The sequence below is a fragment of the Pygoscelis adeliae genome, unplaced genomic scaffold, assembly GCF_000699105.1.
Source record: "Pygoscelis adeliae isolate BGI_AS28 unplaced genomic scaffold, ASM69910v1 Scaffold136, whole genome shotgun sequence".
In the NCBI taxonomy this organism is placed as follows: domain Eukaryota; kingdom Metazoa; phylum Chordata; class Aves; order Sphenisciformes; family Spheniscidae; genus Pygoscelis; species Pygoscelis adeliae.
In genome coordinates this window covers 32244-49903 of record NW_008824901.1, presented here as the reverse complement: position 1 = coordinate 49903, position 17660 = coordinate 32244, and the positions used below count along the sequence as shown (strand labels likewise).

Sequence of the window (17660 nt, the reverse complement as noted above, 5' to 3'; positions counted from 1 at the left end):
AGTTTTGAAGTTTTGAAGTTTTGAAGTTTTGAAGTTTTGATTGCTTGTTTTCCATTCTCCTTGCTTTTGTGTATAGACAGTTTTTGTTAATACTGTTCTTATTCTTCATCTTTTGTTTCAGAACTCCATCTCCTGCCTTACTTTGTATGTCGGAACCACATGATGGATCATTTGAGTTACATAACAGCTTCCCATCTCCCTCTTTCCTTCGTAGTTTAAAGTACGCCCAAAAGGTTTGCCAGTTTTGAACCTTGGGAGGTTGGTACCCATCCTGAATACCATCTAATCCAGAAAAACTAGAATTTAAGGAGGTAACCCAGGACTGTATAAATTCCCAGACCTCCATGTCTTGTTATCTTGCCCTTTGCTAGCTGTCTCTTATCTGCTATTTTTATTTGCTTGCACTAGAAAAAACAGTGAACTGCATCTCCCCTGTATTCAGTTCTTTTCACAGGACCCTGAAATGACTTGTATTAAAATCTTCCTCTGCTGCTTAACTAAACAAATTGTCTTATCTCATGTTGCCCAAAGACAGAGGTGGGTAGTGACTGCCAGAAATCAAGTAGCATTGTTTTAATTTTCGGTCTGCTCATTTATTCCTTTCCCCCGTGACACAAACTGTGAGCTCTTTAGAACAGGACCTAGCTGTGTATGTTTGATTGTCTAAGACATCTTTTTTTGTAACCTAAATTGTGAGCTGTTTAGGACAGAACCTTGTTTTATTATTTATCTGTAAAATGTCTAGTACACATTTAAAAATCTTTCACTGTTTGTGTAAATGATGTAAATAAATACCGAGTTTGTTCTAAGAAAAAATTTGGTCCAATTTATGTTGTAGTACTTTCTTGGTATTTTTACATAACACTGAGTATTTCTCATGAAATGACTTATGGATTAAAGCTTGGAGGATCTAGCACTTTAGCTGACAGCACAGTATGTCTTTTAATTATTCTGCCTTGGATGAAGTATTCCTCTTTATTAAATTTACTTCTTTTATTAACATTGCACTGTTGTACTTGCCAAAAGGAGATTCAAAACATGCAACTAATTTTTTTGTTATGTTTAATTAGGGTTCAGCTCAGCAGTACAGAAACCTATGATACTGTTGGCTTACAGAAGAACAGAAGTGTACTTGAAAAGAAACTAGACAACTTCTGGCTCTTTTCTCCTTTTTTTGCTTTGGTGGGAAAAGCTGTTGTGTTGCCTAAAGCTACTGCTGATGCAAAGAGCAGCTTTAGAGAAGGAGAGTTTGCCAACCCCATTTCTCTGAACTTGGAACTTTTTTTAAAATAGCTGATTAAAACCCAAAGAAGCCCAAGAGAGACAGTCAAAGATAAATTTTAAATTCTCTGGGCTTTTTTCCGGTCACTTTAGTAAGCTTGTCTAAGAAGGTGTGTTAAAAATAGCAACAATAAGGGGGGGAAAAGCCCCAAAGTTTTGGGGATGAGTTGAAAAAAAATACATGCCCCTCAAAATGGCTTTCAAAACCTCTAGTTGATACTGAATATCTGATCAGACTTTTTATAAACCAGTTATGAATGGTCTTATGCTGGCACTTTTCCAGAACACAAACACTTCAAGGGTGTGTGAATTAGCTAGAAACTGGAGTCTCTTTATCGTTGGCCTTTGATACTTGCTACTGATGTTAGGTGAATCCTTAATGATTTTTTGTGTGTGTGTGTGACTTGCAAGTTTTGTTGCCACTGCTTCTCTTTAGCTTGCCTCAGCTTTGCTATAAAATAGCGATGAAGCTACAGTAGCATGCACAAGAATGTTATTTATTTCCTTAATGATGTATTTAAGTAATGGTACTTATAAATAGACTGGCTTTATTTAAATAACTAAACAAAAAACCTGGTCACTTATCCTGTAGTGACTAAACATTCAGGAATGATTACTTACTGGGAAATAGTGTGCCCTAAATGTCATGTCAAATTTGACTACTCAGGTCTGATCTAGATTTCATTGTAATGCTGGTTTGATGTTGACTTACATTGTGGGCAGATTTATTGTTTTCTACTACAGATTTCAGTTAAGTGTTTATTTTGGAAGTGTTTATTTTGCAGTAAAAATAGAAGTAGTGTATTAACATAACTATAGTATAACAAAATATTTTGTATCCCTTATGAATATAAACATATGTAATTTTGCATAGAGTAATTTAGGTTTTTTACTAAAATTAGGAATATGAGTCACTAAAATGAGTTCTGCTCATTTTGAGACAAAGTTGCTAGCTCAGGTTTCTTTTAAAATGTATATAACTTTTTGTTTGACTTGACTTGGTAATAATACAGATAGATGCACTTTTAGGTGGAAAGGTTATTTTTGTGTAGAAAATGTGAAGTTGTGTGCCAAGTTCCTGTGTATTCTGATGCCTGTCTTCCCCCATGATATGTTATCTGTTACAAAGGAAAAAATTATGTGCAAACACAAAAATAAACTCTTTAAATTCTCCTTAAACATCAAACTGTAAAGCCAAATGCTAAATTCTGGTATATTTTTTTAAATACAATAATTGATTTGTGTTAGGAAAACTGGCTGACTTGCTTGCAAGAAGCCACGCTGTTATTTTTAAAGACAATCAGAAGAAAACATGGATTTATTCTATGCTCGAAGAAACACTGAGAATAAAAAGTTCAAAGAGTAATCTTCAGTTGCAGGTGTGATGCTAAGATATGGCTTGTTGTGTTAATTTCTGCACTTGATTGTAGTATTGGTAAAATGCCACTCTGATAATGTGCATTGCAAATACAATACACTTAAAAATATTCAGGAAAAAATTGTTTGGGATTTGTAGGAGCATGATCTATCACTTAATAGATGAAGAAAGGCAAGATGAAACATGAAGGTTGAGACTTTTTTTTTCCACCTCTTAAAGGAGTGTATGTTATTTAAACAGAGCTTTGGGATTAGTTGAAATGGAAGATGCATATCTGAATCCTTTGTGACTGGGATTTTTGGTTGCTGATGTACATCTAATGCAAGGAGTAGATATGGAAGATAAAACTGGGATTTCACTGAAAATTCAGTTCTTATCTCTGATTCTCCTTCTCTTCCCTTCACTCTAATCCCTGGCCACTGTTCGTCTATTCAGGCACCTAACAGGACCTGTTTGTATTTACATGACTTAGCAACTGAAAAAAAAAGTCTTGATTGGGATGATCTGTGCAGTTTAGTATTAAATTTCAGTTTTGGTTCTATCTCCCCCTATACTTTAATTAAGCTTCTTTAAGAATATGTAACTTCCTTAAAAATCACAGGTTTTCAGGGTAGTCATCTCCATGTGTTTTAGGGGCAGATGTTTAATGGTTGGTGGGAATTGGCTTTACAGAACTAAAACAAGGTCTTATCATGGGACATGTTAGCTTGGTTCTGTTTTTAATATGCTGCATCTCACAATAGGGTTCATTCCAGACTGGAACCCTTGGCTGTCACTGCAATATTTATACTGGATAGTAGCACCTCTACAGCTTAAAGGATAGGAAATGTGGGTTTGAATCTGCTGCTAGACTGTGCCTTTGGACAGCTGAGATAATTATCAGTGTTAGGTTTTAACAGAACTGTGAAAGGACTGAAGTCCAAGCTTTGTTCATGTCCTGTGTAATTGCATTTTAAAGCGAGTTGGTGGGCATCTTTGGACAGTACAACTAGAGTAGATACCAGATCTGACTGCAACTTCGTGGCTCTTAGTCGCAGCATATTTGTAATGTATGTGCCTGACATAGTCACTGTTCTCTATTTTTGTTTGCTTGTAGTGTCTTCCATTATGAATTTAGCTTTCTTTGCCTCCAATGATGCATTTTTTACAGGAACAATGAGTCACAGATCTTTATAATTCCATCAATTTAAGGATGTTTTTTCATATTTGTTTAGCGTTGTGCTCCCTTCAGATGAAACAAAATTCTTTGGGTTTGTCAGTGACAATGGCAGTGCACTTATTGTTAAGAATAACTTTGCCTTACCCAGAACAGTATGTTGCAAAGAAGTGTAGTGTGTAAAGAGTGCATACTTTTAAGTTGGTTAGATGGAAAACAGAACCAAAGCATTAGTCATCCTGTTTCGTTTTTGTTGGCTTTTTCTGTGGTTCATGGCTCCAAGAAAAACACGTTTGTCCAATTTACACACAAAGGGAGAGACAGGATGTATCTTTCATATAACATCAAACTTTTCAGTGAAAATATCAGTATGTGTCATTACCATGTGCCTGCAAACACACAGCCACAAAGGCAGCATTAGTATTTCATGTGGATTGCTCATTTTAAATTTAGTCTCTTAAAAATATCTTGTTGCTTTATTTGCTTCAAGACCTGCATTTGGAGCAACTTGAATAACGTGTCTCTAAGATTTTATCCTAAATATCCATATTGAAGCAGAGTGATTGTGGCCAGGCAATCCTGATGCACGGTGCTTTTTGGGCTCTGAAAAGTATGAGTTTGTCAATGATGTGATGTGTCACATATGGCTGCCATCGCTCCATGTGAAAGATCTCTTGGATGTTGTACCCTTAAACCACCAGCACAGGCAATGACAATCTTAGTTCAGAAGATTCTTCCCTAAATCACACATCATTGTTGCAGTATTTCAACCTGAAAAGGAGCTAGCGTAACTCCAAATTGTTCATCACTTTATCTTTAGCACACTTGAATCTGCTTTACTCCCTTTCTGAGGAAGTGTTGAATAAGATCTGATTCACTGTCACTGGCGTTTATGTCTTCCAAGTTGAAATAAATCTAGTGATGTCCGAGAGACATGTCTCTTTTCCATTTATATGTAGTTCTCTTGGGTCCCAAAAATCAAAAAACACCTAGTCTGTTTGCTGAGATGCAGCAGTTGGTATGAGAATCTATTTTGGATTATAAAGATGGTTTGTTGCAAGTTCTTGAGTGTTTAACCTTTTCACAACTCTCCTCTGTAGTAAAACTGGTCTTAGATTGCATTTCATGTAGATTACATGTTGTATTTAAAAGAGAAAGTGTTAGTATTGTATATTGTGTCAGGGTTCTGCTCTTAAGGTTTTTTCTCATTTCCTTCCTTTTTAGCTAAAACTCAAGTTTACTCTTGATCCAATGTAAAGTTTTGTTTTCAAAGCAAAGGGAGGTTGAAGGGAGTAACATTTTCTACCTGGAAAAATATTTTTGTGATACTTTTACTACTTCTGCATTAAAAATAAAATGAAATAAAGTGTGATTTGGATGATGATAGGATGTTGCAGAAGAACTTTCTGATGGTTGAGTAAGAATTGTTGTGCCTTATCAGAACGTTAAGGGTTTAAAAAGATGCATACATAGTGGCCTCTGTTCGATACATATTGGCCTATGCTTAGTTCAAGAGGAAGTGGCTGAGAAGCTGTTTATTTTTTTCTGGAAAGAACTCGGAGCAAGGAGACCAAAAAAACAAGAAAATCACATCCTTTTTACATTCTCCTTTGTACCACTGCTGCCTGGAGGAAGGATTTCTCTTAACTTGTATGTTTTGTACACTATCAGAGTTTAAATGCAAACTCCTGAACTAGTGGCTATACTGCCCTTGAGTGAAAGAGGCCAGAAAGTATTTTTTCATTTACGTTTAGTTCCAAGAATGTTTTAATTAAGGTTTCATATTTTCTGGATTGCAGAATTAATTTAAAAAGCTGTTGCTTTTACTTTATGAAGGTTATATAAAATTATTGTTCCTTCCCAAGAAGAACCAAATTGTACAATAAAAACCTTCCTATTCATTGGAAGATGGATTTTTACTTGCAATATCATAATACCATAAATGGAAAAGAAATTGTTCTTCCAGCTACTAGTTTATCAAGGAATGATTTTGTACAAGTCTCTTACCTGTTTTATATTAAAAGTAAATAGAAATATTTCCAAGAAAACAGATCTATTCTGAAAATTAACTCGCTTCACTCTGCAAATGGGGCATCGGTCTGTTTGTAAGAACCCAATAGATGTTTGCTGCAATTCAGAAAGCAACATGAAATTTTGAGAACAATGGGGGGGGGGGGGAACCTGAACAGAGCTATGAAATTAATAGACTTTTAGTGATATAATACATCCGTGCTTACAAAATCAGAGTTGGCTTCTGCTGTTCTACAGTCTATAAGTAATCCATCAGTGTATGCAAGGCCAGAAATATGTGACAGAAGCCAGCTAATGCTTTTCACGTCCAATTCCACAGAACACTTTTGTTCACTTACGTGATCTTGGTGTGTTTACTGTAGTGGAAGGGAAGAAGGTTTTCTTCTGGACTCCCTTTTAGTTTACGTTCAAACTGCCTGTGACACAGGGCTCGAGGAAGGCTGGACTCATGACAGCTTTAAACGATTACTCAAGCACATGTGAAGATGTTTTAGAATCCAGAGCTCTTCTGTTGGTGGAGGGAAAGGAAGAAATGCTTTTGAAGAAACTAAATGCAAACAAACCCTGTAGGCTTTTAAATTGAGGACTACACTGTTGCAAAGAAAGCATCACTGCTTTTCAAATGTGTTGTAAATGACAGAAACAAGGTATCCTGGAGTGTTTGGGAGAAGGTAGAGAAGCTGAAGAGAACATGCCATTGTCTGAAATGTTTTTGAATTTCCTCTTGTGTATTCAGACTTTCTTATATTTGGAATAAAGGAATGTTTTAAAACATGTAAATGCATGATGCAAATTCTTTACAAAATGTCCCCCAATGATAAATGGACTATATGCTGTCTGCTTTATTTAAACAAGATATCACTGAATTACTTTTCCAGTCAGTGAATCTTTCTCTGTTTTATAGGGGAGGTTGCACCGTTTGACAAAGCCATATACTCATCTGGTGTATGTTGACACAATGTAGTTGGCATTAATTGAGCGATGCTAACTGCTCGTTAATTGAGACTGTTAGCTGAAAATCTGTCCCAAAATTCACTGATAGTAGTTGACTGCAGACAGACAAGAGTATGAGAGTACTGAATTGAACAGTCATCACAGAAGATGAAGAATGAAATTGAGTGCTAAGTCTGAGTCCTTATGAAAAGCATGCTGTAAGTAAAGGGCTGAAGGGTTTTAAACGTCTGTAGCAAATCCCGTGCACTTGTAGCTCTCTTGTTAGTTCTGCTACCAGTCCCTTAGGTTAGCCGCTGATGTAGAGAGCTGTGCTGTAATGTTTATCCTCATGTATGTCTTAGTCTTAAACAGGATAAGAACTTTTGAGTGTCAGATTAGAGCAACAGCAGCAAGAGTAGTTGGTCTCAGGACAGTCTTGTCTCTTGAGATTTCCAGGGCAATCACTTGAAATTTATCTTAGTTTTATAAAATATTTGCTCAACATCATATTGTATAGAGTATTTAAATATACTATGATTGCGTTTCCAAAATAGTTTTATAAAATATTAGCTCAACATTGTATTGTATAGAGTATTTAAATATACTATGATTGCATTTCCAAAGTGTACATTATTTAAGCATGTTCTTCTGTCACATTTGGGGGAAGTATCTATCTTATTCTTTGTAATTGGCTGTCCTTGATGCTCAGGTGTATTATCCTATGCTGTTTTTCTAATGTGCTTGTTCCTACTTTAAAAAAAAACACTAGTATATAATGTGTGCTTTTTCTATGAGAAGATACTCAAGTTTTGCAGCTTTTTTTGAGCTGCCTACTTTGAAATCTGAAAACTGAAGCACAGAACAGTAATACATTGAGGCTGGGCACAGTTTCCTTCAGCCAGGTATACCCTTTGCCAGCCGTTGCAGCTAGGTAGAACGTAAATGGCAATAGTTCTTGTCGGCAGTAGGCTGTGCTATCTGTTTTACCTGGGTTAAATAGCTCTGCAGCTGCAACACCCCAGCACTACGGTACAGGGAAGATTCACCACTGGAGGATATGACTTGTTTCCTGGAAAAGATACTAGTATTATTGCTGTTAACGTTCCTACATTGTGAAAGGGCTGTGTCACTGTAAGAGAGTACCTTGGTAGCTGCAGTCTCAGATTAAGTGAAGTTTTAAAGAAATGTTTGGTTCTTTTGAAGTCCACAGAGTTGCTTTTGTGGGTGGAATTAAGGTGGTTCTGGTTCCTTAATTATGCATGTCCTTAACATAGTTGTTTAGATTTCTTTTTCTATTTAACTCTACTATGATTTTTTTGTTGTTGAGGTTTTACTGTTGTTTGGGAATTTATGATGTTTGTGGCTTAACTTTGGTGTATGAAACCACATTTAATGTGGATTTTGAGTCAATGTAGTTTTTATAAATGGGCAAGGTTTTTCTTTACGGAGTTTAAATAGTTTTGTACTTTAAATATTCAATCCCTGTGTTAGGCTGAGGTTTTAAAATTTACTGTATATTGAAGACATGGCTACATTTTGCTGAAAGACAAAATGTTGTTGGCAAACTTAGTTTAACACAATGAGTCTGTTAAAAGAGTAAGCTTTCCACTATGCTAGAAGCTTTTCCCCACCTGTTTAAGCTATGTGACACTGGGGGAGGAAAGAAGCCTTAATTTTTGGAGGAGCAACAAAAAGCTAAAGCCGTAAAAGGACTTGAATACTGAGGTGCTTCCAAACTCCTGCTTCAGGTGTTTCAGTTAGAAATTGCATTCTTCTAAGCTCCTGTATAGTTGTTTCTTAAACTGTAAAGGTACTTAATTGTGCTGCTTAATGAGGATTTTCAGGTCTATGAAGATTTATTTTAAGGACATATCTAAAAATGCTGCAGTCTTGAGAGTGAGCAAGTTGGTAGGTAGATCATACTTAAAGCCCAGTGAGCTCTATGAAGTAGACACTGTTACCTCTTCTTCTTGATGTATTTCATTTGATAGGTGGTCTGAAAAGATGCCTTATGAATTATGCTCCACACAAAGTGATAGAAAGACCAAGTAGTAATAGTTATATACAATCCCTACCTTATAACCAGTAATTCAGTAGTTGAATTGGAACCTTTATGTGGTTTGGGGTACCTGGATTTGTTTTTCTCCTTTTGCATAAATCTAGCTGTCCTAAATACAGTGCAAGAATGTTCATGAATGAGTTAGTAGTTTAAAATATGTCTGATGGGGCACTTGACCTGTGGCAGTATTTTGAATGGAAGGATGGACTGCTGCTTAAAAATCCTCTGAAAAGAGTTTTTTTTAAGCACATAATTTCATGGAAAGATTCAGAACATGTCTGCATAAGGGTGAAGAATCAACCTTTGGTAGCCCAGAAGAGAGCGAGTACGTCCAAGAGGAGTGTTTAACACTCATCTCCAAGTTTGCAGGGAAAAATCAAGGTGGTATTAAAATTAACTAAATTTGCAGCATGTAACTTGGTTAAATTTTAATCTTTCTCAGTTTAGTTTATAATGAGAATCAAGTTATTACCTGTAACAGAGAATGGCATGGAATTTATTATTTTGCACAGTGTGACATGGGGTAGAGTTAGCAAAACATCATTACACTTAGCTAATTAAACTGGCCATCAGCTCTAGATCTTTATATAACAGTAGAAAAACTGTATTCCCAGGCATTCCAACTAGTTTTTAATATTATGGTAAGCTGGTCAAAATAAGTGTATTTTTTTGTGCAAAACAAGAAGCATACAGTTAGCTAATAGTACTCTGGTACATCATGTCTTACATTAGTTACATGAAAAATTCTAGTTACATACGCTTAAAGTGGAATTAGGAACAGGGGAAATCTTTGTATATGCTGTAGCTGAATTCATGTGCATGCAATGAATTACCCAGGTAATTAAAGTTGCTTGGTACAATGAATGGCTTTAAAAGAGATACAAGAAAATTGCTTGGACTTAAATACCGTAAGTATGTAATTGCAGAAAATGGTGTAAATTCATCTTGATGTCTGTTGTTTCTATAATGTAAGTTATGTCTTGTGCTGTAACTGAATTTTGTTGCTCCAGGGTGTTTTGGAAGTGAGACAGCCCATATTAATAGGTTTTTTGGTAAACGATTTTTGAAAGGAAAACGTGAACATGCTTTAAGTGTCATAAAGCTAAAACAAATACCTCTTCTCTTTGACTTCTTCACATACTCAAATTGCTGGGCGTTTCAGTTTGATTCTTCACTTTCTAGTTTTAAGCTTGTCTAATTTGAGCTCATTAAGCTACGTTATGCCTCTTTCAGCTAGATGGAAATTTCTGTCATTGTTATAGTTCTCCATGGAGATGGGCACCCAGTGATACTATTGAATACATTGCAAATATGTAGTAGCTCACCCCTGATAGAAACCCAGTTTCTGGCTCAGTTCTCTGCACTTCATGGGCATTCTGCATTCCCAAGAACTCATGATCTCCTGGTGTAAATTGTCACAGATTTTTTCCAATTAAATGACGTTTACCTTGGACCAACTTCTATGCAGCTTTTCATTAATGAGTTGAACAGTGAAACAGAGTACGCTTAAAAAGCTTGCAGATGATGTCAAGGTGGAAGGAGTTGCAGCTCTTGGTGGACAGTTTCATAATTCGAACTGATCTCACTAAACTGCAGTATAGTCCCAAATTAACAAACTGAAATTAATCTGAAATCTGAAGTCTCTTTTTAGAAAGGAGAAATGAAGGGCCCAAATTCAGAATGGGGAAGAAGTGATTAACAGTATTGCAAAAAAAGGTTGTGTACAGTTGTTTAGAAATTTACTGTGAAACTTTGTTCTATGGATGAAAGAAGAAAACCCTGGGGATATAGATTCATGTTGCACTTTAACTGCAGCAAAGTTTGACCTGTCTGTTCACTTGTTCCAGATTTAGAAAGAATGTGCTTGCAGATTAAGTCATATCAGTGAGCTAGGCAAAAGAGGGAATTTTTCGTGGATTTTTTTTTTCTGTGTCAGCTGGTACATCCAGTGACCAGTTTAGCACCATGATACTATAACCAGTATATTGAAGCTGCATGGTATTTGGTTGGTTATTCATAATGAGACAGTCATGAAAAATTGTTCTCCATATATCAGTTGATGATGGGACAAAAAATGAGTTGATTTTACACAGATAATTTAAGGAAAATTTTAGCAAAGATTTTAAAGTGTGTGGATAATAAAACATACATGCAGATTACAGATCTCCTTAGGTAGAATCTCATTTTCTGAGAATGAGCTTGGCAACCCCCTCCCAGCAATGGTTTAACACTTGGATAGTTCTCTGGTCCCTGGTTTTGTGCAGCAGTGTTCTACAGATGCAGTGGTGTTCGGATCAGAAAAAGGAGTAGTTATCTCCACGTGATTTTGATTCTTATCCCCTCACACATCCCACTGGATGATCCCCCCTGCCACAGGTGGTCCTCAGATTGATGAATCAAAGGCTAACTGTGCATCTAAAGAGCCCAGAGCTTAGTTTCAGAATACTCTATCACTTTCAGTGTGATGTTGCCAGGCATAATAGTTCTGCAATCTTGCCTTATGGCTCATTCTTCACAGTCAAACAAGTAAGGAGTAAGTATAATCCTGCTCTTCTAACAGCTGAAGGCATCGAGGCAGAGAAATTGAGCCTTTTTCTGAAGATCCCAAACCTATTTTGCACAAAATATATTGTCCCAAAGACCTGCTCAAATTGAGGTGTCTACCTTTTTTCATATGTGCTCTTAAAAGCTGGGTCCAGGTGATTATCAAACAGATAGTCAGACTGAAGGTAGTGTTAGTGTACTTAAATGTGTGGCTCACCTTTTCAGGTAATTTTATAGCTCTGTTTTGTTACTGAGATCTATTTCTGACCAGGAAAATGTTTTATCATAGGTTTTGAAACTGCCAAGTCTCTTGCACTGCATGGGGCATATGTTATTCTGGCCTGCAGAAATATGTCAAGAGGCAATGACGCTGTACAACGCATTCTTGTGGAATGGGTAAGTGAATGTATATAGCGTTCAACACTAAGCTATATTTTTCAAGACATGAAGTCTTTTGTGTAGTACAAGCAGTTAAATAGATATTACATTGCCATGCAAGAATCTAAGGAAGAAGGCATTTGTCTTATACGAGTGACTGAACAGGATATTACAAAATATCAGTGATAGAAACTCTGCATTTCATATGACCGTATTGGACTGCAAGGCTTGGTATGCTGTTATCCGTGTTACATACAGATGCTTTGTAAGGGCAAAAATGTTTGAAAGAACCACTGAGGTATGTTTCGTAGTTCATAGGACAGGACATTGCCAGAACCACAGTGTGTAACTAACTGAAGGAGAATGTACACACTCAGATATTAGAGACAGCCATTATTTTGCCCATAGTTTTTATCTTCTGAGAGATTTTGGAGGATCATTCTTAGACTTTTCAAAACCAAGAATGTTTCCCTCCTTTTCTTTCCTAGTCCATCAGGCCCAACAGTGCTGCTGCCAGGCAGTCTGTCTCAACGTTTTTTTTCTTTCCCGTTTCTTCCCTCTTTCTTTCACTTTTCTTCCATTTTGTCATGCAAATACAATCTCTTCAGCACTGTCTATTCCCTTGTTTCTCTTTGGCTCCTAACTTCCTCCTCTCTTCCCCCCCCCCCCCCCTTTTTTTTTTTTTTGGAATCTTCTAAGGCCCTTATTAAAATTTACTCAGTGTTCTTAATTTATTCCTCCCACAACCATTTACTTACTAGTAAGGATTGCAGGCTACTTTTGTCTGAGCTTGCTATGACTGCTGACTTCCAGGAGATAATCTGTTGACACAGTCCTATACACTTTACTTGATTAACAAACCTCAGGATTAGATTCTTGGAATTTTATTTCTTTCCTGCTAAGATTAGTGATGAGTGTTTTAGCTTTATTTCCCAAGCTCTGAAAATATTTCAGCTGCTCCCAGATGATATGGGAGAGGACTCAGTAGTATTAATATTTACACATAAGTAGTCTACAGATAATTATAATATTTATTAGTGTGAAACAGTGCTTATTTACAAGTAAGTACTTCCAAAGAAGTGGTGCTTATAATATTGCTAATTTTTGTAACCACAGGTTTCTTCAAGAAACAGTCTTTGGATTTAGACCGTTTTCTCTTGCCCAGATGATATTAATGATTTACAGTAAAGGATTGGGAGGGAAAAATATCTTCCTTTCCCCTTCAATACTTCACATTAAAGCTCTCTTTTTGTTTTTTATTTCAATAGCGTGGAATTCCGAGAGAATTCCAACAGGGGCAATCATAGCGTGTGTTGCTTAAAGTTCATCTGTCCATTCTCTTTCAATGGAACTGAATTTGGTGATATTCTGTCTTTTGAATTTAGTAGTTCCAGTCCAGCTAAATATGACTCACTATGTATGTTTTTTTATGTAACTAAAGTAAGGCAGTACTGAGTACCTTTTATTTTAAAAATATCCCATTACCCCCTTCATTCTAAGCATATCTCTGAGCACTTTGAAGGCAATGGGAGTTCAGGAGTACTTGTCTTAATACCGATATTATCTCACCAAAAGTTAATGAATTGTTAATTGAATGAAAATCACTGATGGTCAAATTACTTCAGAAACACTACATTTATTTACTAACAGTTTTCAAATTCTAATTGTTCAGAAAAGAATCTCATCTGTAAACTGGGTAGCTGGAAAACCTTCAATGCATCTTTGTAATGGCTTTGTTGTTGCTTATTGAGAGGGACTAATTAACTTTGATTATTGCACTAATATTATGGCACTTTGACAGTCCCTCAGATTTATGACTCTGGGAAAATAAACAAATGAAATGCAGGTGCTGGAGCAGAAAGAATAAGTTATTACTGAACTTTAATTACTTGGAGTGTGTAACCAGGAGAGAATTAGTTGATGAATTACAAGATGCTTAAAATTTACATCAAATTGTAAGCAATCTTGAGGAAAACAAACACAAAAACCTGCCCCAAAGTCAGTTACTGAAAACAAAGAGACAGATTAATTTGATTGATTGATACTAGTATTACAATATTGATGTAAAATATTAATTTCTAGCTTATAGGTGTAACTACAGAGCAGGAAGTTGTTCATGGAAAATTCTTTCCTAAAATGAAAGCATTTAAGAAAAATGTCAACAACCTGTGCATATGGTTCAGATGAACTCTCAATATGTAGCTGCAACTATCCTGCTATAAAGAACTTCAAAGCAGCATCCACAGTATTTTGTCTCCCTTGTTCCTAGGGAAAGCAAAGTTATTGAAAGGAAATTGGTTTACTTTTCAATTTGGAATCAATTTTTTAAAAAAATACAGCTGTTTAGGATGCAGCCTTACAAAGCCTCGTGTTCATGTTACTCAGATAGTATTTTTGGCAACAGTAGTGCTACCTACTTGTTTTATGGTTTCTTGCAAATTTTTGAGATTAAGTCTCTGAGCTGCATGATAAATACTGTCTTCCTCTAGTATTTTGAGGGGTGGAAATTTGGTAAATATGTTCCTACTCTTCAACTGAATGTCTAAACCCCATTTTCTTCTAATTTGCACGAACTATACTTTTATAATTAAAAAATCTTTGCCATATTGAACTCTAATGTGTTTACATTTCATAAGTGTACCGTGTTGGTAATAAAATTGGTATTTCTATAATAACATGTATATTACCAAAAGCAATGTGTATCCTATGCTGGCTTTTCTGTAGGACAGTATGCTTTAGTACTCAAGGTTTAAATGTCAGACAAAGAATATTTCCTTTTTCATTCTTTTTGTCTGATGCAAAGGGGAATTCTGCTTATTTGCAAAAAGACAAAATAATTAAAAATGTATAAAGAAACAACGGTTCGTATTTCAAGTTTTGATACAATTGTCTAATTGATGGTCTGTATTAACTAAAGCCTGAAATATATATGGAAAAAATGTAATTCTTAAAAAAAAAAAAACAAACCAAAAAAACCAAAACCAACCACCACCACCAAACCACAACAAAACAAAAAAACCCCCCCAAATCAAACCTACTGTAATGCAGCGTTTAAAAATAAAGTACAGCATATGTAACAGTACTTAGGGAACAAGCTGGATGGTTTTCCTTAGTGAGCCTATTTGTGGCATCCTTGTCTGGAATGCCATAAACTGAGCATCTGCAGAAAGACAGCTCTTCTTTGGGCCTGTTGTACTTTTAAATAAGTTGTTAGGCAAAAAAACCAGTTTCAATCTGCTTTTAGTGAAAGCTGAAAATCAAGTTTGTAAAGAGAAAATGGGACAGCTAAATGGCTTGAAAAAATCAAATTGTTAAGATTTAGAGAAAACAGGAGGAATAATGGGAGAAAATAAGATTTTTCAGATTAGCTGCCATTATGTTTAAAAAACAAACATAAGATAAAAACTGAACTTAATTGGCTGTTGGAGACAAATCTAGAAAACTGTTTTTAACAATTTATGTCTAAAGAGCTGTTTTATAGAGTTTGAGCCATTTGAGTAGGGATTACCCATACAAACTTGCTAATTACTTTAGATAACTGACATTTGTTTGCAACCTGCAGTATTCCAGTTATTTTCTTTCTAAACTACAACAGAATTTTGCTAATATTGCAAATAGAGGGTAATTGCCTTATGTAAAGCGTTGTGACAAGTTTTAATGTGACTGGCCTAGCTAGTCTGTCAGATATAATTTTTATAGAGAGGTATAGTTGATTATATTGGTACAATATAATGTTTTATATATATACATGTGTATATAGAGAGAGAAAGGAAGAGAAAGTATGTAAAAGCAGCAGATAAAAAGAGAGATCAGTATAGCTTTACATTTGATATCTTGAAAATGAATGTTGTTCACGCACGATGACATTCAATATCAGTTTAAAACTGTTTGATAATTTCTTGCTCGGAAAAGAGGAAATTAGAATTCTAGAGTTATGATTCATTTTAATCAGAAAGAAATTGTCAAACATAAATCTCCCCTTGAGTAGTGAAAAGGCCTGAAAGCAGCCAAGAAAAAATATCAATACTTTGCAAAGGAGGAATGATTGTTCCAATTCGTAGCTTAATTGACTTTAAGGCTTAATGAAAAACACTACAGTGCTGTTTGTACACATAGTTGCTCTGACGAACATTGAAATCTATGCTCCAGGAAGAGAAGCTAGGTAATTTATTTTACATTATTATTGATATAATTTTCTAATTGAGTATGAGCAGAATGTTTGGATAAGACTGCATAGCTCCAGATGTTAGTGTTATTCTCAAGAAAATACTTAAGAATAGGAATGAATAAAATATTTCATAAATCACAGCTTTTCTTGCCAACAAGCTCTCACTTATTTATTCCTGTCAAATAGTCTTTGAAGTAGATATTAAAAGATAAATTGTAAGTTTAATATTTCATAAAAAGTATAATGTTTCTTTTGTAATTATTCCTCAGTGTTAAGCCTACAGCTACTTCAAAGATTAGATTAAACTGTAAAAAGAAAATTTGGGTTTCCTTGATACGTAGAAACTTCTAAGGTAGAGATGTGACAAGAGAAGAGAGAATGGTTATGAAGAAAACCAACAAAATAAACGTGACTCCTTGCTGTATTCCCTTCCCCCAAAGTATTCTCCACCTAAGGAGCGATTTATATTCTTGCTGATTAAGTAACTGAATTAAATTAAAACCTGATAAGTGAGTCTTTGTATTCCAATTGTAATCTTGCAAAGCACAGAAAGACGAGAAGCAAACTGGGCATGTTTACACAGAACATGGGCAACAGTTTTCATGTGTTGACTACGTGTTTCCCCCTCAAGGAAGGGGGGATGATTTCCCATGTAGTGTTTCATCTCCACTGGTGTCCTTGGTTTATGATTTTTTGTGTACGTGCGTGGAATACAGAATAGCTCTGTAAATATTCTTCTGTCTTAGTCTCTTGGTGCTAATGGATGCTAATCTTGATACAGAAGATAAGATTTCCTTTTCTATCTATTGGATGTTAATTTTGTGAGCTTTTTCTGTAAATCAGTCAGGCTATTAATACAGGATTTCCATACCAAGGCTATGTAAGACTACATTAGAACCAGCACAATAAATTGTTCTTGGAATTAACTTACGTGAATGATTCAGGGCGGGCATCTCATCATGATTAGTGGCAGATTTTCATTTATGGAAAAAACTGAAGAATGCGTAAAAGACGACTTTGGAGATCTAGTAAATACTGAATGAAGCAACAGTCTGTTAGTACAGAATCAGAGTTTCAAAGTGGTGCTAAATAAAAGCTCTTAAAAAGTAATCTCTTCAAAATAGAACATATTCCAGAATATCATACTGGTAGAGCACATGCATTTCTGTGAAAATAGTATTTCCAATATTGTGTTGTTATTTTGTAATAAAGAATTGTGTTGTTTCAAAGCATGATATTCTAAAACTATGTATTATTGGCTCACATGTCATCACAGTGTAATATACTGTTATAAAAGTCTGCAATGTATAGACATATTTCATCTTCCAGTGCTCTGAATAGTGACCATGCTGAAGAACCAAGATAAAAGTAGTTATCCAAACCTTGCTAAGGGGAAAAGGCCTTGCTGGAAGAGGCAATATCTTTTATTAAGCTAACTGGTAATGCAATAAAAAAAAATTCTCCAACAACTTGTCTCACTTGCAGCCACAGACACTCAAACTAAAGCCTTACTGCCACTGCTGAGTATAATGCTTTTTTTTCTCTTTAAGGCTGTGATCCAGATCCTTCTGAAGTGAAGGGATCTTTTCATTAACTGTAATTGCAATGGAATCGAACCTTAGGGTACTAGTGGAGAATTGATAGTATAAGCCTTAACCAGTGCTAGTAACAGCTGATTGAATCATAGAATCATAGAATCATTAAGGTTGGAAAAGATCTCTAAGATCATCGA

The 17660-nt window shown here is 35.5% G+C and overlaps 1 protein-coding gene across 1 annotated transcript in view; it reads left to right on the top strand.

Moving 5' to 3' along the window:
* The window catches only part of LOC103917656 (WW domain-containing oxidoreductase-like), a 40871-nt gene that overhangs the window by 20167 nt on the left and 3044 nt on the right, over positions 1-17660 (top strand). The window contains exon 5 of the mRNA XM_009324840.1: positions 11672-11778. Coding sequence (XP_009323115.1) covers positions 11672-11778 — 107 coding nt within the window. The remainder of the gene's footprint in view (positions 1-11671; positions 11779-17660) is intronic.